The sequence below is a fragment of the Cervus canadensis genome, chromosome 20, assembly GCF_019320065.1.
Source record: "Cervus canadensis isolate Bull #8, Minnesota chromosome 20, ASM1932006v1, whole genome shotgun sequence".
NCBI classification, from domain to species: domain Eukaryota; kingdom Metazoa; phylum Chordata; class Mammalia; order Artiodactyla; family Cervidae; genus Cervus; species Cervus canadensis.
This window is the reverse complement of record NC_057405.1, coordinates 58,611,920-58,632,911: the sequence shown is the minus strand read 5'-3', so window position 1 is coordinate 58,632,911 and position 20,992 is coordinate 58,611,920. Positions and strand designations below refer to the sequence as shown.

General features: G+C 40.0%; 1 protein-coding gene across 1 annotated transcript in view; it reads left to right on the top strand.

Moving 5' to 3' along the window:
* The window catches only part of METTL24 (methyltransferase like 24), a 107,661-nt gene extending 86,845 nt beyond the window's left edge, over window positions 1–20,816 (top strand). The window contains exon 5 of the mRNA XM_043439580.1: window positions 19,723–20,816. Within this exon, the coding sequence (XP_043295515.1) occupies window positions 19,723–20,037 (315 nt within the window). The 3' untranslated portion in view covers window positions 20,038–20,816. The remainder of the gene's footprint in view (window positions 1–19,722) is intronic.
* The last annotated feature ends 176 nt before the right edge of the window (window positions 20,817–20,992 follow it).

The following is a 20,992-nucleotide window of genomic DNA, read 5'->3' as shown; positions in this document are numbered from 1 at the left end:
AGTCCTCTATAAGGCACATGGCAGTTGGAGGATTAAGCTGAGTCTCCCCTCTCCCCTCCTTCTCCTTCACATCCTCTTCTTTCACCTCCTCCTTCTCAAATAAGTGAGGTTCTTACACGCTTTTATCTTGATAAAAGTTTAAATGACTCCTCCACTCCTCTATATGTGCTGCGTCCCTTCCTTTCTTTTGAATTTGCAATCTTTCCTGCTTGTGTAATTCAGATTACCTGATGTAATCAGTAGACTTTGTAAAACATGAAAAAATACAAATTTCTTACTAAACTCATATTAGCACAAAAAGATAATGACAGTTCTTTTTTTCCCAGGAAGGTCAGCTCCCATCACATAACTCTGTAGAGGGTAAACTGAATGGGTGCATGTTCACTTCTATGGCGCAAAAAGTGTCAGGACAGCCCAATGAATTATGCCTAAGAAAAGTTTGGGCTGTTTGCAGATGTCTCTAGAATGTTCCAATCAAGCTGTTGAAGTGACCTTTGCCTAAAAAAAAGGGACTCCGTACATCAGGATTAAGCAGATGGTCTTTTAAAGCAAAACAAAAACAAAAACTCCCCATTAGAAATAGATTTCAGAATTATATGTACTGTTTAATCTCAATTCTTTTCTCAGAAATATAACCAAAAAGTATATAGTTAATTCCACCTCTGATTGGGTTTTTGACAATTTTTTCTTCTTTATATCTTTCTGTACTTCCCCAATTTTTAACAATTGCATGTCTTATTTTTATAAACACAAACAGCATCCCAAATTATTGTCCCCTAGGCAATGGAGAGGTAGATGGAATATCATATACTTATTTCTTGGCATATTAGGGTTCAAATAATTTAATTTTTTTTGGACCATTTGACATGTGACATGGTATTGGCTGTAGACCTGGCCCTTTTGATTGGACCTGAAATTGAAATTAGGAATTAAAGGGAATTCACAACCCATCTTTGGTGTGGAGGGGAAGAATTAATGGGAGGAAATCCCTCTTCAGCAGGAGCAGCAGTCTGGTGGCTGTTGTTTGAGCCTCCACAGATGCAAATGGTGGTTTTCTTCTTATTATGTATTTATATTAAATTGTATAGAACATTATAAAACATGAAGTGGCAAAGAAAATGCCCTAGCCCTAAATTATGCCTTTTGGTCTTGCAAAACTTATGAAATGAATATGACACTGTTACTATTTTAGAAAAACACATGGAACAAAGGGGAGAGGGCACTAGTTCTAATGATAAAATAAGTTGCAACTGCTAAAATGTGGGTGCTTTGGATAAAGGCAGGTCTAATTGCTGTCTTTGGTGGCTCAGACGGTAAAGAATCTACCTACACTGTAGGAGACCTGGGTTTGATCCCTGGGTTGGGAAGATCCCCCAGAGAAGGAAATAGCTACCCACTCCAGTATTCTTCCCTGGAGAATTCCGTGGACAGAGGAGCCTGGTGGGCTACGGTCCATGGGGTTGCAAAGAGTCAGATGTGACTGAGCAACTAACACTTTCACTTCACCCCCAAGAATGGCAGCAGGGGGGCCATGCACATGCTGGGAGCTCAACAAAGACAGATTAGATGAACAAGCGCTCCATATGTGGTTTCCTCCTGCCTGTCATTTTGGCAAGTTCAGTTCAGCCACTCGGATGTGTCTGACTCTTTGCGACCCCATGGACTGTAGCATGCCAGGCTTCCTTGTCCTTCATCAACTCCCAGAACTTGCTCAAACTCATGTCCATCAAGTCGGTGATGCCATCAAACCATCTTGTCCTCTCTTGTCCCCTTCTCCTCCTGCCTGCAATCTCTCCCAGCATCAGGGTCTTTTCCAGTGAGTCAGTTCTTCCATTCAGGTGTCCAAAGGATTGGAGCTTCAGCTTCACCTTCCAATGAATATTCAGGACTGATTTCCTTTAGGATGGACTGGTTGGATCTCCTTGCAGTCCAAGGAACTCTCAAGAGTCTTCTCCAACACCACAGTTCAAAAGCATCAGTTCTTAGGCGCTCAGCTTTCTTTATAGTCCAACTCTCACATCCATACATGACTACTGGAAAAACCATAGCTTTGACTAGATGGACGTTTGTTGGCAGAGTAATGTCTCTGCTTTTTAATATGCTGCCTAGGTTGGTCATAGCTTTTCTTCCAAGGAGCAAGCATGTTTTAATTTCATGGCTGCAGTCACCATCTGCAGTGATTTTGGAGCCCAAGAAAATAAAGTCTATCACTGTTTCCAATGTTTCCTCATCTATTTGCCATTAAGTGATGGGACCAGATACCATGATCTTCATTTTTTGAATGTTGAGTTTTAAGCCAGCTTTTTCACTGTCCTCTTTCACTTTCATCAACAGGCTGTTTAGTTCTTCCTTGCTTTCTCTCATAAGTGTGGTGTCATCTGGATATCTGGAGTTATTTATATTTCTCCCAGCAATCTTGTTTCCAGCTTGTGCTTCATCCGGTCTGGCATTTTGCACTATGTACTCTGCAGATAAGCTAAATAAACAGGGTGACAATATAGAGCCTTGACATACTGCTTTCCCTATTTAGAACTAATCTGTTGTTCCATGTCCGGTTCTAACTGTTGCTTCTTGACCTGCATACAGATTTCTCAGGAGGCAGGTAAGGTGGTCTGGTATTCCCATCTCTTCAACAATTCTCCAGTTTGTTGTGATCCACACAGTCAAAGGCTTTGGCATAGTCAATGAAGTTGAAGTAGATGTATTTCTGGAATTTTCTTGCTTTTTCAATGATCCAGTGAATGTTGGCAATTTGATCTCTGGTTCCTCTACCTTTTCTAAATCCAGCTTGAACATCTGGAAGTTCTCGGTTCAAGTACTATTGAAGCCTGGCTTGAAGAATTTTGAGCATTACTTTGCTAGCACGTGAGATGAATGCAGTTGTGCAGTAGTTTGAACATTCTTCGGATTGGAATGAAAACTGACCTTTTCCAGTCCTGTGGCCAATGCTGAGTTTTCCAAATTTGCTGGCATATTGAGTGCAGCACTTTCACAGAATCATCTCTTAGGATTTGAAATAGCTTGGCTGGAATTGCATCACCTCCACTAGCTTTGTTTGTAGTGATGCTTCCTAAAGCCCAGTCGACTTCACAGTCCAGGGTGTCTTGTTCTAGGTGAGTGATCACACCATCATGATTATCTGGGTCATTAAGATCTTTTTTGTATAGATCTTCTGTTATTCTTGTCACCTCTTCTTAATATCCTCTGTTTCTGTTAGGTCCATACTGTTTCTGTCCTTTATTGTGACCGTCTTTGCATGAAATGTTCCTTTGGTATCTCTAATTTTCTTGAAGAGATCTCTAGTCTTTCCCATTCTGTTGTTTTCCTCTATTTCTTTGCACTGATCACTGAGGAGGGCTTTCTTATCTCTCCCTGCTATTCTTTGGTACTCTGCATTCAGATGGATATATTTCCTTTTCTCTTTTTCCTTTAGCTTCTCTTCTTTTCTCAGCTATTTGTAAGACCTCCTCAGACAACTATTTTGTCTTTTTGCATTTCTTTTCCTTGGGGATGGTCTTGATTACTGCTTCATGTACAATGTCATGAAACTCCATTCATAGTTCTTCAGGCACTCTATCATGTCTAGAGTCTGTTTTAATCTGTTTGTCACTTCCACTGTATAATTGTAAGGGATTTGATTTAGGTCATACCTGAATGGTCTAGTAGTTTTCCCTACTTTCTTCAACTTAAGCCTGAATTTTGCAAAAAGGAGTTCATGATCTGAGCCACAGTCAGCTCCTGGTCTTGTTTTTGCTGAGTATAGAGCTTCTCCATCTTTGGCTGCAAAGAATATAATCAATCTGATTTTGGTGTTGACCATCTGATGATGTCCATGTGTAGAGTCTTCTCTTGTGTTGTTGGAAGAGGGTGTTGGCTCTGACCGGTGTGTTCCCTTGGCAGAACTCTGTTAGTCCTTGCTCTGCTTCATTCTGTACTCCAAGGTCAAACTTGCCTGTTTTCAGGTCATTTTTGCAAAGGGAAGTGTCAATCAAGCTCTCTCCACAGTATCATATTTAGTGCTTGGTTTCTTTAACCTCTATGTGAGGGTATAAGTATATGGTGTTAAGAATGCCTGTTTTTGATGAGAGACCCAGTTAGATTCCTGATTCCACCACTTACTAGCTGTGTGCCTTAGGTTTAACTTCTCTGAGTCTTGGAACTCAAATTTCTATGGAAATTGCTTGGATTTAGTTTCGGCTTTACCCCTTACAAATTGTGTGACCTACCTACGTCTTAGTTTTCCCGTCTGTCGTGTGAAGATAATCAAATGCTTATTTCATTTATGTGGGGGATGAATTGGGGGCATTGCATGAAAAGTTCTTAGTATGCTGCTTGGGTGGGCACACAGTAAGTGCTTAATTAAAGTTGGCTATTACTTTTTTGTTACCAATAGGTATAAGATAGAAAGCTGTGTTTTGAGGGATGGCACATCTAAGGCAAATGTTATGGACTTTTAAATCATATCCAGTGAGAACCAATGAATGGTTATTTCTACATTGTTGTCTTAACATTTTCCCTAAGATGAAGCTTCAGATGCAATCTATATCTGAATATCTAGCAGATTTCTTTGGGTATCTTAGGGGTAATTTCCATATGTGATGGTCGGCACTGATATTTCTATGTATAAAGTTTTTTTCTCCCCTTATTACCATTGCTACATAAATTTATCAGGAAGTTCAAAACTGATACTGCTTGAATTTTTTTCTTGTAGGTTTTTAAAAAACCCTTTTCATGTTTTGCCTTATTTTCTGGCTTTTTGCTATACATGTATTTATAATTTGTTATCACTTAATCCTCTCTTTTTGCTTGAGTTGAGACCTGTACATATACCTTGATTATAAGCAGAAATGATTTTTACCTAATTCTGTATTTACAATTTCATATTCTTTTTCTTAAAGAGGGCCCTCAAATAAAACAAGCTTCAAGCTTCATAAAAGCTGATATACCCTAATTATGTTACACTTGTTTTGCAGATGAAAGACTTGACACATTCAACTTAAAATTGCCTAGACTGAATGTTATTATGGGAGCATTATAAGATGAAAGATCTTTATTTTCTTGTTCCACTTGTTGTTCAGTCATGCAGTCATGTCTGACTCTTTGTAAGCCCATGACTGCAGCATGCCAGGTTTCCCTATTCTTCACCATCTCCTCAAGTTTATTCAAACTCCTGTCCATTGAGTCGGTGATGCCATCCAACCGTCTCATCCTCTGTTGTCCCCTTCTCCTCCTGCCTTCAGTCTTTCCCAGCATCAGGGTCTTTTCCAGTGAATCAGTTCTTCGTATCAGGTGGCCAAAACATTGGAGCTTCAGCTTCAGTATCAGTCCTTCCAATGAATATTCAGGACTGATTTCCTTTAGGACTGACTGGTTTGATCTCCTTGCAGTCCAAGAGAGTCTCAAGAGTCTTCTCCAACACCACAGTTCAAAAGCATCAAATCTTATCTTCTTGTTCCACTTGAGGCCTGACTAAGTTTTGCTTTCCTTCTTCAAGGAAAATCATCTGTTCTTTCAGTAAAAATATACAGATGTGTAGAATTCATTGAATGGTCAAAATAAGTCAGTATCTGGCTTCTTATGCATATACTAGAATTTCACATGTATAGAATAGATAAAGAAGAGTACTAACTTCATTAACATGACGACTCAAGCCTAGAGTTTTTAAGGCTAAAGGAACTGACCAGTTGTGATTTTTCAGATCCATTTTGTTAATGCATTGTAAATTTCTGGGCTGAGAGAGGAAGGGAGATTGCAGTGTAGTGGTCATGAGAATTCTGGAAGGAGAGGAATTGCCATGGTTTTGGAGTGTAGGAGGAGGAAACAAGAAGGAAATAGGTAGGGGATCTACAGGAAGAGTGGCGATTCCAGAATTAGAAAATTGCTTACTAACTCAGTAAGTGATGAATAAATTAACTTCTAACAGGCATGGATTGCTAGGTTGTTTCACTGCCACTAACTACTTCTTCACAGAAGACTTCAACTCTAAATAAAATTTCCAACAGGGGCAACAGCAGCTAAGAATACCATAATCGGTTGAATGTATTTAAAATTAGGTTAATTTACATGTGAAAAAAATTATGTTGGCTTAACCAGTAGGAAAATTGTCTTCCTCTCACATAAGAGAATTCTAGAGGTAGGTAGTACAAGTCTTGTTATAGAGACTCCATAGTCCTCAGGGATCCAAACTTCATCCAGTTCTTCTTTCTTCTTAGGGTGTAATCCTCTCCTCATGGTCCAGTATTGCTGCTGCAGCTCCAGCCATCACATACTCACTCCAGGCAAAGGGACAGAGGAAACACTAAGTACAGCCTTTTCCTTAAAGGGAACTTACTGGAAATCCCACATGACACTTTTACTTTTATCTCGTTGGTAAGATTTTAGTCACATGGCCACACAGCCAAAAGAGAGACGAGGAAATATAGTCTTTTATCTGGGCAGCAATGTGATCAACTAGAGATCACGGTTCTGTTATTGAGAAAGAAGGATGAATAGTTATGTGGGCAAGTAATATCTCTGCCATGCTATAGTTCCCTTTAGATTAAACAATAGTGTATGTTGCTATTTTTCTCTACTAAGAGGAAAGCATTTTATAGGATGTGAATTTGTATTAATGTTCTTAGTGGTGAGCTGGTATTGATCAGAAGCAAATTTAGAAAACGCCAGATTGTGCTTTTCTGGGTACTTCTGGTACAGAGTGATTCTTGGCAGAGAGAGAGATTGAGAGAAGAAAGGAATCATGCTTCTTTCTCAAATATTGTAGCAGTCATTAAATAAAACACTTCACTAGTCCTTAAGTCTCAAGGAAAATAAAGCTTAAGAGTTGTAGGCTTGTCTCAAAGCTGTATTAATGTTTGATGAATGTTCATGGGTGTGTGTGTGTGTGTGTTTGTATGTATAATGTGTAGGTGTATCTAAGTCTCAGAGCAGAGAGTGATGTTTGAGATGTAGAATATCTGCCACTGATGAATTAATTTATGATCTTGGACAAATCATTAGGCTTCAGTTTTCCTTGTCTAGAAAATGAGAAAGTTGGACCAGATGTTCACATATACCTACTGGCTCTAATCTTCCAGAACCTGGATCCTTGGAGGTCCCTTTAACCATTTGTCCATTCACCCATTCACCCACCTGTCTATGTATTCATTTGTTCAGCCATCCACCTATCATCTATTTTTGATAATGCCTGGTAGTGGACTAGAAACTGGAGGTTTGAAAATAAATAAGTTCCCTGGTGGTCTGTGCTGCCAGTACAGGAGACCCAGGTTCGGTCTCTAGTCAGGGAACTAGATCTCACATGCTACAACTAAGAGTTTGCATGCCACAGCTAAAGATCCTACAAGTTGCAACAAAGATCTAAATGCCACAACTGAGACCCAGTGCAGCCAAATAAATAAATATTTAAAAATTATACAAACTACAGGTTATAAAAAATAAGTTAATGGATTCATGCAGCTTAGTGTCCAGTCTAGGGCATAAGAATTATACCTATTTTGCCCATTGTCAGATGGAAATGTAGTTGAACCTATTTTCAACTTCACCTGCCAATGTGCTGTATAGAGATGATTCTTGATGATCATGTTTGAAATACCTCTGTATGTTTCCTGTACTAAATTTTAATTCTACCCCTGAGTCATCTCCCCAAACCTGGCTGCTATGGTACAGACAAGGCCCATTTTAATGTTAGTTTAAACATGATAATGTTAACTGAGGGGAGGGGCGTGAAGGGATTATGGACTACACTAAGAATTGATCAGATTAATAGCTAACACCAGAGGAGCACATACTCTGTGTTAGGTGCTGTGCATGGTGAGTTATGTACATTTCTCCTTTAATCTCAAGAAAGCCCTCTAGTAGGAGTCCTGTTGCTTTCCTCTGATCCATGTGATAAGGCAACTGATAAGGATAAGGTCCTGAGACAAGGTCCCAGGAACTACAATTTTCTTAGAAAAGTTCTCATGGGCATAAACACACATATTTTTTGTACACAGTTTCAAGGAGTTACAAGCCTCACCAACAACACCTTGATGATATGTTTAGGAATCCCTGACCTAACTGTATGCTAATTAAGAAAAAATCTGGTATTGGGAAAACAACATATACCTTTCCAGGCCAAAGATTACCAGTATGTAGGTACTTTCTGCATCTGCTCATGAGAGGAGGGAGAACCCAGCCTGTGCTGAGGTCAGTTCAGTTCAGTCACTCAGTCGTGTCTGACTCTTTGTGACCCCAGGGACTGCAGCATGCCAGGCTTCCCTGTCCTTCACCAACTCCCGGAGCTTGCTCAAACTCACGTCCATCGAGTCAGTGATGCCATCCAACCATCTTGCCCTCTGTTGTCCCCTTCTCCTCCTGCCTTCAATCTCTCCCAGCATCAGGGTCTTTTCCAATGAGTCAGTTCTTCCATTCAGGAGTCCAAAGGATTGGAGCTTCAGCTTTAGCATCAGTCCTTCCAATGAATATTCAGGACTGATTTCCTTTAGGATGGACTGGTTGGATCTCCTTGCAGTCCAAGGGACTCTCAAGAGTCTTCTCCAACACCATAATTCAAAAGCATCAGTTCTTAGGCGCTCAGCTTTCTTTGTGGTCCAACTCTCACATCCATACATGACTACTGGAAAAACCATAGCTTTGATGAGACAGACCTTTTTTGGCAAAGTAATGTCTCTGTTTTTTAATATGGTGTCCAGGTTTGTCATAGTTTTTCTTCCAAGGAGCAATCATCTTTTAATTACCTGGCTACAGTCACCATCTCCAGTGATTTTGGAGCCCAAGAAAATTAAGTCTCTCACTGTTTCCATTGCTTCTTCATCTATTTGCCATGAAGTGATGGGACCAGATGACATGATCTTAGTTGAGCTGAGGTCAGGTCCTTTGAAAACCATAAAAACTCAACCAATGTCATCAGCCAAGTCCAGTGATTCTCAAAGTGTTTGTCTGATGGTTCTCAAAGTGTCATCCTTCAATCAATGACATCACCACAGCTGGGCTCCTGATGAAAATGCAAACACTCAGGCCCCACTCCAGATCCACTGAATCAGAACTTGTGTGTTCACAAGCCCCCCGGCTCGTTCATGTGATGCTCCAAATATCACTTGGTATATCTGATGCATGTGATACTCTGAACAGCACTGTCCAATAGAACTTTTTATGATGATGGAAATTCAAGCAGTTGCCTCGTGCTGTCTTTGTTGCTATCTGACTCTGTTCTGGGCCAGGTCCCTTTTTGCCACTTTGATCCTGCCTAAATTTGTGCTTCTTGGTTCCTTTCTGTTGCATGTCACCAGTAGCCCTGCTGACTTTTTTTTAAATTTGTTTTTCAATTGAAGGATAATTGCTTTATAGAATTTTGTTGTTTTCTGTCAAACATCAACATGGATCCCTGCTGACTTCTTGACGTGTCACTGACTCACCCATTACTGTCCCTGACCTATATTTCTGGTGCTACATGTTATATGACCTCGCCCAGCCCAGAAGTTTCTCGCCCAGCAGCTTCAGATTAGCCCCTGTGAAGTAGGCTAGATATTTGACAAAGTAAGTCTTTGTTTATAAATGTTTTCCTTAATTCCTTTAAAATTCATTTACAGAGTATTGCTCCCTGTAGAGGTCAGTTCTGTGAGCTGATTACTACATAAAATTATTTTCTTTTATTATTAGTTCAGAAATGGTCCTACATTAGCTTAGAATGACCCTTCATATTTCCCATGCTATTCAGGGCAATCTTATCTCCCATTTCTTAGTGGTAGCAGATATCCTGTAATGCCACATTTCTGCCAGCCAATGATGATAACTGGGCCTGATTTAGTGTGTTTAAAGTCTAAGGCTCTTAAAGACACTTTTAATCCTCTTGTTCATTTAAGATAGATTAATTTCTTCTATTTTTCTACAAAACAGGATCCTCTTTCTAATATGTTCGTTCAGGTTTTAATTTTGTAGGTGCAGAGATATATCTTGCTTTAAGAAGATGTTATTTAAAAGCCTGGATTTGCTTTGCCTTAATCATTAAATAACAACTTTTCATAATTAAACTAAAAGGAGTTGTATTGATAAAATAATTTTAAAATTATGATTTTGAATATTGACCTAGACCACAGTGAGTATGGAGAGTGAATGTAGCATTTATTGTTGGGGTGACAGGTAATTGCTGATAAATTAATTAAAAAATATTTATGAATAACTCAATGAGTAGTTAAATAAATAATAATTTTAAAAATAGAGCCTAATTCCAAAACTCAGTTTCCACACTCTTTTTCAGGAATCTGTCTTTTACGAAGTGTGAGATATATCTGTAAATGCCATATACACAGTGTATGATTCTGGCTTCAAAGCCAAACTGCCCATGTTGAAAGCAAGCAGCTATGTTCATAGGTCAATTGTGGCACAAATGAAAGAAGCCCCTTGTTCTGTGTGAGTTGTTTGATAAGCTGTATGGTTAATATTGACATTTTATTGGTGTTATGTAGTTTTGGCTTTTAGCCAAGGATTTTGATTAATATAATGATTAATTAGGATGTTAATTATAAAGGATGGTAAGACAGTTGCTCCTTGGAAGAAAAGCTATGACAAACCTGGACAGTGTCTTAAAAAGCAGAGACATCACTTTGCTGACAAGGGTCCATATAGTCAAAGCTCTGGTTTTTCCAGTAGTCATGTATGAATGTGAGAGTTGGACCATAAAGAAGGCTGAACACTGAAAAACTGATGCTTTCAAATTGTGGTGCTGGAGAAGACTCTTGAGAGTCGCTGGAGACCAAACCAGTCAGTCCTAAAGGAAATCAACCCTGATATTCATAGGAAGGTCTGCTGCTGAAGCTGAAGCTCTCACACTTTGGCCACATGATGTAGAGAGCTGATTCATTGGAAAAGACCCTGATGCTGGGAAAGATTGAGGGCAGGAGGAGAAGGGGGTGACAGAGGATGAGGTTGATTGGACGGTTTGATGACATCATTGACTTAATGAACATGAGTTTGAGCAAACTCTGGAAGATAGGGAAGGACAGGGAAGCCTGGAATGGTGCACCATGGGGTCACAAAGAGTCAGACATGACTGAACAACTGAACAACAATAACCAGTTTGAAGCTTTAACTCACATTTTATGCGTGGAAAAAAGAATCTATCTCCTTTTAAAGGTTTAATATGGAACAATAGGGAGCTTCCCAGGTGGTGCTAGTGGTAAAAAACCTGCCTACCCATGCAGGAGACCCAATTTCAATCCCTGAGTTGGGAAGAACCCCTGGAGGAGGGCAACCCACTCCAGTATTCTTGCCTAGAGAATCCCCATGGACAGAGGAGCCTGGTGGGCTCCAGTCCATAGGGTTGCAAAGAGGCAAACATGACTGAAGTGACTTAGCACGCGCACACACACAGAACAATAGATAAAGCATTTTTATTAAAATGTTTTAAATAAAATTTTATATAAAGACAGTTTAACATATACTTAGTTAAAATTGATTTGCTTGTTTTCTCTTCCTTAAATGGCGTGCAGTTTTTTTTGTCTACTCTAGTGAATCACTGGGACATAAAAGCATAGGTTTGTTTAGGAATGCTCCAGAGTATCATGTAGCTTTAGGATAATATAAACAAGCCAGTGATGACGGAACTAATAACAGTGGAGGAGCTTTTTGTGGTGTGTCTGTCTGCACAGATTCCCAGTCTTAGCACAATCTGGTTTGTCCTCAGTTTCTCGAGAGCAGGGACTGGAAGGGGCTACTGGTTAGTAAAATTATTAAAAGTGTAAACTGTGCCTATGTTTTGAACCTGCCAGTTCTCTCCTGGAAGTGTTCTTATTCTAAGGAAAGAATTGAACATGCTTAAATATTTAGCTGCAAGTTTGTTGAACACCTCAGTTGACAACATCATCCAATTGGAAAGAACCTAAATGACCATCAGAAGAGGGATTTGATTAAGTGAATTAAACCAATATAAAAGTTGTTAAAAACACAAGTTATAGACGGAGGCTTCCAAAAAATTTTTTTTCTTAAGCAGGAAATCTCTTTCTCAAGCACAGATTTGCAAAGGATTCCAAGCATATAAAAGAGAGAAAAGGGGAGCTGCTCCTGTTGAACCAAGGTGGAGGGTCTGTTCCTCCCCCACATCTGCCTCAGTCCTGCAGGGGCCTCGCTCACCTGCATCACATTCTTATGAAAGCTCCCAGGGACACTGTTTGAGAGAACATTTTAGTTGAAAATGTGTTGGCCTGAAAAAATATTCATGGTCTGTTACATTAAAAAGCAAATTTAAAACAGTATAATTCTAATTTTATAAACAGCATGTGTATCTGAATTATGCCCATGTAGGCTGTAAACTGTGTTTTGTGCATGTGTGTGTGTGTGTGTGTGTATTGAAGGCAAAGAAAAATGTTTAGCAAGAAATATACCAGGTGTTCAAGTTAACTGTTTTTAAACTCTAGATCACAGGTGTCTTAATTCCTTTTCTTTTTGCTTATCTGTAGCTTTAATTTTTACATAATGACTTTGTACCTTTTTTAAAAATTTATTTAGTTTTGGTTGTGCTGGGTCTTCGTTGATGTGCTCAGGCTTCCTCTAGTTGTGCAGAGCGGGGCTACTCTTCCTTGTGGAGCACAGGCTCTAGGCACACGGGCTTCAGCAGATGCAGCCTGAGGGCTCTAGAGCGCAGGTTCATTAGCTGTGCTGCATGGGCTTTAGTTGCTCCGGGGCATGTGGGATCTTCCGGTGAATAAGTGAAAGTCTTAGTTGCTCTGTAGTGCCCAGTTCTTTCCAACCCCATGACTGTATCTCGCTCACCAGGCTCCTCTGTCCATGAAATTCTCCAGGCAAGAATACTGGAGTGGGTGGCCATTCCCTTCTCCAAGGGATCTTCCCAGACCAGGGATCAAACCCATGTCCCCTGCATTGGCAAGTGGATTCCTATCCACTGTACCACTAGGGAAATCCCGTACCGTTGTTGCTTTTTTTTTAAAATAAGAAAATATTTTTGGTTAAATATACATTAAAATCTAGAAGTCACAGCTTTGGAATATATAGTATTTGACACTATGCAATTAACTTTTAATGTTTCAAAAGAAGATTTGCATAAATGGTAGTTGGTCTCTGTTCTAGTTATCTCCTGCTACATTATGAGTCACCCGCAAAACTTAAGTTTTTTAAAACAGCAGTAATTGATCATTGATCTCTCCCAGTTTCTGGGGGTCAGTATTTGGGGAGGGCTTTTCTAGGTGGTTCTGGCTCAGGGTCTCTCTTCAGGTTGCAGTTGGATGATGGTTGGAGCAACTGGGGTTGGCCAGGCATCACTCTCTGCATATTGATTCAGAGTCTCTTTTGTGTGGTCTCTCTGCAAGGGCTAGTTTGGACTCATAGCATGATGGCCTCAGGGCACTTGGACACTTTGCCTTGTGGCTGAAATTTTTAAGAGAGAGAATATCAGTGAACAAAGCCTGTGCTTGGATGTCATCACCTAGAGTCACTTCTACCATACTTTAGTAGTCACTGGTCACAAGTCCATCAATATTCAAGGGCAGGATCACAGAACAGAATACATAATTGTAGGACTGAGTACAAAGTGTAGGATCTCTTGTTCAAAACATATTAAGAAATTCAAGTTGGCAACATCAGAGCAAGAAACCAAATGTTGAGCCCTTCTAAGTGTGGGGTCTGGTATGACTGTGCCGGTTGCCAACCCCAAGAAGCCATCTCTGGGGAGGGAACATCAACTTCATCTGTTGGTGGGAGGAAGGTCAAGGCCATATTGTAGAAAAGCATGTGAGATGGGATTTAATGGTGAGACCATCTTTGGAAAATAAAATCTGCCACAGTGTCTATGACTCGCCTTCAATTAACGTGAGGTGGCTCACATTTTTACCACCCAGCACTGGAGTTAGCTGTTAGTTATGGAGGAAGACAAACCTAGACAGTGTCTTAAAAAGCAGAGACATCACTTTGCCAACAAAGGTCCATATAGTCAAAACTATGATTTTTCCAGTAGTCATGTATAGATGTGAGAGTTGGACTATAAAGGAGGCTGAGCGCTGAAGAACGGATACTTTCGAACTCTGGTGCTGAAGAAGACTCTTGAGAGTCCCGTGGACTGCAAGGAGAATGAACCAGTCAATCCTAAAGGAAATCAACCCTGAATATTCATTGGAAGGACTGGTGCTGAAGCTGAAGCTCCAATACTTTGGCCACCTGATGTGAAGAACTGACTCATTGGAAAAGACCCTGATGCTGGGAAAGATTGAGGGCAGGAGGAGAAGGGGTTGACAGAGGACGAGATGGTTGGATGGCATCACCAACTCAATAGACAAGTCTGAGCAAGCTCTGGGAGATGGTGAAGGACAGGGAAGCCCTGCGTGCTGTAGTCCATGGGGTCACAAAGTGTCAGACATGACTTCGTGATTGAACAACAACAATGATGGAGGAAGAACTGCTGGTTTTCTCCAGCAGCTAGCCTGCATTAGCAATAACAGGGGTGGATTTGAAAACTCTTTTTGAAGAGATACTGGTTGCCTCTAAATCATGTACATCAAAAGTACCTGTTTTATATCTGTTATGGACTGAATTGTTTCCCCACCAAAGTTCACAAATTGAAGCGCTCACCCTCAATATGACTGTGTTTGGTGACAGAGCCTTTAAGGAGGCAACTGAGGTTAATTGAAGTTGTTAGAATGGGGTGGTGTTCTTGTAAGAAAAGGAAGAGATACCAGGAGTGCTCACACCGAGGAGAGGACCATGTCCTCATTGTCCATGTGAGGACAGTGAGGAAGAAGCCATCAGCAAGCCACGGAGAGAGGCTTCCGGAGAAATCAAATCTGTTTACACTTTGATCCTGGACTTTCAGCCTCCAGAACTGTGAGAAAACAAATTTTTGATGTTAAGCCACTCAGTCTGTGGTATTTTGTTATAGTAGTCCTAGTAGACTGATATAATATCTAGGACTTATACATATACTTGTTCTTTTCAGAATTTTCTTTATTAGTCATCCTTAATCCATTGGATATCCCAGATTCTCTGTCAGCTTCCAAAGAAAGCCATATCTAATAGAAAATGCCACGTTTTAATTAACCTGCCTTTTTGGGGGGAGGAGGGGCCACACTGAGTGGCTTGTGGGATCCCTAATTCCCTAATCAGGGATTGAACTCAGGCCTTCGGCAGGAAAAGCATGGAGTCCTAACCATTGGATTGCCAGGGAATTCCCTAATGTCCTTTCCTTAATAATATTCTGATGAATAAATGCTTTATTATTCAGTTTTCCTGGAATATTGCTTGTGTCCAGTTAAGGCTCACTTCTGTGGTAATACTGTAGTTCATTCATGGATTTGTATATAAAATAATATTTTTTTCGATGATTGAGGTCAAATATATGCAGACAGGGCCACGAACAATGACCATCTCACCCTTTCTGTGTATGCTGCTCCTCTTCTCAGAAGGGGCATCTGTTTCATCTCCCCTTGATGTTAGCCTTGTGGTTTACTTTGGCCAATAGAATGCAGCAGAAATGATGCTGGTGACTTCCAAACCCAGGCCTTTAAAGATGTTGCAGCTTCCACTTTTGCCCTCTGGCTAGTCTACAGGTATGTGGCAAAATTTGCCTATCCTGCTGGAGGGTCCTCTTGAAGGGGAAAAGACTCAGGTGGGGAGTGTAGCATGAGGAAGTTGACTACTTGAAGGCGTTCTAGAGGAGGGAAAAGAATGAGTTAGGGAACAGAAAGATATCAAAGACAAGCTGCACCTGCTGGGCCTCGTTGTGTGGCTGAGAAAGACCCAGGGATTGAAGCATAAGGGTTTTATGATGATGGTTTTAATTGGCTTTGGAGGCTTATCCATCTGCTTTGGGTTTGACACTTAGCAAGATTGGAACTTTCAGTGTTGGCTGGGGTAGGAATGGACAGGATAACCCACAGTTCCCTCAGATAGTTGCTAGCGCTTAGATCTGTGGTACAAGACACTTTCCCTAGGCACTGGCCCCGGGAAATGGGCTCCTGAACACATACTACCTTGCCAAAGCTCTATAGCAGTAGCACACCCCCCACTCCCCCCACCCGCCGCCACATGCATATGCTGAGGTCGCAACTCCTAGTTCCTCAGAATGTGATCTTAACTGGAAATAGGGTCAGGGTCAAGACAGACGTTAATTAGTTTAAGTGAAGTCATAATGGTGTAGGGTGGGGCCCTAATTCATTATGATTGGTGTCTTTATAAAGGGGGAATTTGGACACAGAAACAGGAATAACATTGTGAAGACAGATCAGAGCCATGCAGAGGCCAAGGAATGCCAAAGATTTCCAGCAAACCACCAGAAGCTATGAGAGGGCCATGAAACAGAGCATCCTCTATAGCTCTCAGAGGAACCAACACTGTTGGTCACCTTGATTTTGGACGTCTAGCCTACAGAACTCTGAGACAGTAAATTTCTGTTGTTGAAGTCACACAATCTGTGGCACTTTTTAATAGCAGATCTAGCAAGCTAATAGTTATTGCCAATGAATTTTACCACCAACCCCCTTTACTCTCATCTTTGCAGTTCTGGGTGGATGAACACGGGATAAACGTGTGCCCATGAAAAGGGAGCTGTCAGATAGCCTCACATCTTAATCCAGTTAAAATTAAAATTCTCATTTCCTCAAAAAGTTCTATTAAAGGTGATTTATTATATATTTCTGGCACAAAGAAAAGGAGGTAACTTTGATAGGACCTCTGAAGTTATGCTAAGTAGGCTGCTTCATCTACTTTTTTTGAGACTATGTCTTTGGTTATTCCAGAGTTTACAGAGAGCTAACATTTAGTTGTTTTTTTCCAAGAAACCTGATTTAACCTAACTGTATTAGGATTGGCACTTGATATTCCGATATAATAATTTGCATGATTTTTAGTGCCATAATTGTTGAAAGCTGATATTAAAATGTTAAAAGTGACATATCTTATTCAGAGATGTTTAGCACCTTATAATAACAATAATATTGGGTGCATTATGCAGTAATAATGGAAATCACACTTGCAAAATTGTTGTGGTAATAGAACATTCTAAAAGGCAAGAAATAGAAAAAGCACACTGAAAGAGAAGACCATGTTTTATTCACAGCTTTTGGCTATCTGTGCTCTGAGGCTGGAAGATAGGAAAGAGCTATGTCCTCCTCAGTTCTGTGTTCCCCCTGGGTTGCATGATTGAGATCAACCTATATCATTCTGATTGAAGTAGAGAATTCTGTCACTGGATTCAGAAGGGGGCAGGGGAGTGTGGTCATATTTGAAATACTTTTTGTAAATGAAAATCGAATTTCTAAAGAAAGCATATATTTGCTATGACTTAACCTAATTATTTTTTCCCAGTTGCTTATAACTTTTGATTAATGGCTTATTTTAAAAATATGTTTGGAAAGAATATGTTAGGTATGTTGATAGCTTATTTTAAAAATATGTTTAGAAAAAATATGTTATAATTTTTTCTATAAATTCACCAGTATATATATATATTCACTATAATTCACCAGTATAGTTTTTAGGTCAATTTTAGGCTGATTAACTTTATCCTGCCACTTTAATACTTTGATTTATAGATCACATTAAATATATTCAAACTCAGAGAAAGTCATGGTGAAAAATGAATCTATAAAGAAACCTAAGAAGTTCTTCACTGTGTGAATTGACCCAACAAATGTTGGCTTTGAGTTTTGGATATTTTCTGTATAAATTAGAAAGTTTTGTGAAGTTTTGATTTAATATTTCTTTCAGCAGCTTAATTATCCTAATCAAGAATATTCTGCTTAAAACTTCACAGATTAAACAAAGCCAAGGATGCACCAAGGCAGCAGAAATGAAAAAAGAATGAATTAGCTCTGTTGTATCCAAGTCATGAGAATTATTTCAGCCTTGTGTATATTCACATGGAACCTGCCTTTGCTCAGTTCCTTTGAGAAAAGAAGATTGTTTTTGTTTTTTTAAACTTTTTCTCTTTGATTTTAGAACCATTGAATTAAAAAAAAAAAAAGCTGTTTATGGATATCTAGCCTTTTCTAAGGCCTCTTGATAGTCTTGGGGTTGTTACCATCACTGTTTCCCTGTGGACCAGGAGGTACTGTTCAAGGCAAGAGAGTGAAAGCCTTTCCTGACGGGTCTCAGGATGCCGGGCAAAGATCATTTTCTTAGAGCAATTGTATCTAAACTCCATGTTAACTTCTCCAGTCAACTCTGAGATCACATAAGGAATTTTACCACTGGCAGCCTCATGTCTCAGCTGCAAATGAGAAGCTCGTCAAATAGACACGCAGTGAGAGAAAGGAGAGGCCGGGGCAGGGCTGGTCCTGGTTCTTGTCTATCCTTCTGAAAAGTCACTTTCATGGGCAGGACTTTGGTAACTTCAGTTGGCAGCTTCCTGAAGAGCTGTTTAGGGTTTTGTTGTCACCTCTTGGAACTATGGGCTTTGTTCTATTGCAGTGATTCCCTCCATCTTAATTATTCCAGTTTGTGTCTGAATGTGCCAGCCTTCTTCTGTGTGGTCAAATTATCCCCTATATACCCCTTCCCCCATTTCTTGGCAGCAGAAAAGTTCTTTTTACCAAATCCTTGCCTACCTAGAGGGCTATTTTGCTGAGATAATGTATGTGGGAAAGTGATTCTTTAAGATGGACAGTGCTCTGCTTTCCAATGTAAAATGGTGATGCTGATAACAGTACTTAGACTCAGTGATCCTTACTCCCTCTCCAATAGCATCTTATTTTCCAAACCAAAAGCCTTTTAGGAACTCTGATTTACCACTTTCCCTTTTGTGGTTTATGGGAATTCAGTATCATGTCATGATTAAGAACATGGGCCATATAAACAGACTCAGTTCATGTTTCACCACTGTCTCTCCAACTGTGTGACCAAGGATGGGTTACTCTCTGAGTCTGGTTTCCTCAACTTTAAATAGGGATACACCCTTGCAGAATTGTTGAGAGGAGTAAATGAATATTGCAAGGTGAAGCACTTAGCATAGTGCCAGGATATAGAAGCATTTGCTAAGTAATTAGCTTTCATTGCTTTCTGGAGGTGTCTGTTATTCTGTTATTCTAATAGATTTTGTGCAAAGCCAGCAGAAAGGAGATCCTTCTCATAACTTAATGGCAAACTCTCTCCCATCCTACTTTTCATCCTGTATCCCATCTCACCTGGAATGTGAACTTGTGTTCATTAAATGAACAGGGAATGGTTTTATTAATTTTTTCTTAGAATGCTGTACTGGCATATACTTTTTTAAAAAGTCATGGAATACTGTTAATACTTTTTTTTTTTCAAGTCTAGTATTCAGAGAGCTGAGATCTCTTCCCCTAGCTTTCAATCCTGGTGAAACTGGTAGGGGAAAAGGGGTTGTCAAGGTTTTTGAGGTGGTTCCTATAGGCAGTGGCCCTCTGCCAGTCCTTCCTTATAGGCCACCATTCTTCCAGGACTGAGTTCCCCTAAGTAGCATATTGGTTGCTGGGGAGAAACTGTGGACATGGAGATATACATGCTCCAGCATCTCCTTCCTGGACATCCATGCCCACTGGGCAGAGAGTAAGAGGGTCCATCATGATTTCTGGCTGGTATTTCATTATTTGTGTGTGGAGTGAGGTTAGAAAATCATAAGTAGCCATTTGAAAAAGACTTCTAACTCTAAAATTTGAAAATTTCTGCTCTTTTGGGAAGCAGCTATATAGTGATGCTCCTGATAGCAATGGTATTTTTAACAATGTTTACTGACTCTGCTAATCTCATTTCATCATTTTGTTACAGATTGATGTTCTCAAAGCGGATCTGGAAAGCGCAGAATGGAAAGTTTTGGAAAATCTTATTCTGGAAGATGTCCTCGAACAAATTGGACAGCTCATCTTTGAGATCCATCTCCACTGGCCTGGGTTTGAGGTCAGCGGCAGTGACAGCAGTGTTGTGCGCTTCTGGTACAGCCTCCTTAAAGAGTTAGAACTGCAGGATTTCAGGCTTTTTCACAGTTACAAAGACTTATCTAAACCTCAGCTTTTCCTGAAAAAAGATATTTTCAATGCCAGTAGCTGTTATACTCTGGGTTGGGTGAATACAAGATGGAAATAGGACACAGGATCTCATCAAGAACTCAAGGAAATATTTGCAGCAGGGAACATGTCCATGATTCTAGTTATTGGTTTACCTGTCTAGGCTCCCACTAGCCTGTGACTTGCTTGAGGCAGAAGTTGTGTTATTAGCTTTGTAGTACATGTGGCTTGGCATATGGTAGGGGAACAGTTAATACATGTTGAGGGGACAGACACAGGAGTCAACCTCCATCTGCCCAAACCCAAGCTCTATGCCTTTTGCCTCAGAGTGGAAATGCTTGTCCTTCCTTACCTCAACTTGGAAGATAATCCCCCATTTATCTCAGTTTTCCCTAAAATTAATTATGTATCTATAAATCATGAGTTCACCACCATGAAAAAGAAATTATATAACATTTCTATTTTTCCTGGGTTGATGAGATCCTTAAATATATAGCCTGCTGTTTAAAACAGGGCCTTTCATTTGCTATTCACTCACCTTGCTCAAGGATTTTCTTGTTCACTGTGTCAATAACATTCTTTACAGCCTTGTAGATTTCAATCATTCCTCCTCAACCTTTGCTGAAGCCATGCTGTGACTTTATAAGAATCACTGATTCTAGTTTCTGGGAATGCAGACACACCAAATTCTGTAACTGAGTAAGAAAGACTAGACTATCACGTTCTTCAACTCAGGATTCTTTTTATGTTCAGCCTTAAATCCCCTCTGTTCCCATGAAACTAAACCCAAAACAGAATTTGAGTGTCTTCAAACCTGATTTCTCAACTATGGACTTGCCTATGGTGTCATTATTATTATTTTTTTAATACATTATCTCCAAGATTAAATGAAATTTTCCTTTCTGCCAACTGGCATTCATTGTAAGCCTGTGGCCTAAGGGCCAGGTTCTCTCTTTTTCCTGGGATAGATACAGTGTGGTAATATCAAACACACTGTATATATTTTGTATATTTTTAAAAAGTAAGCAGGGAAT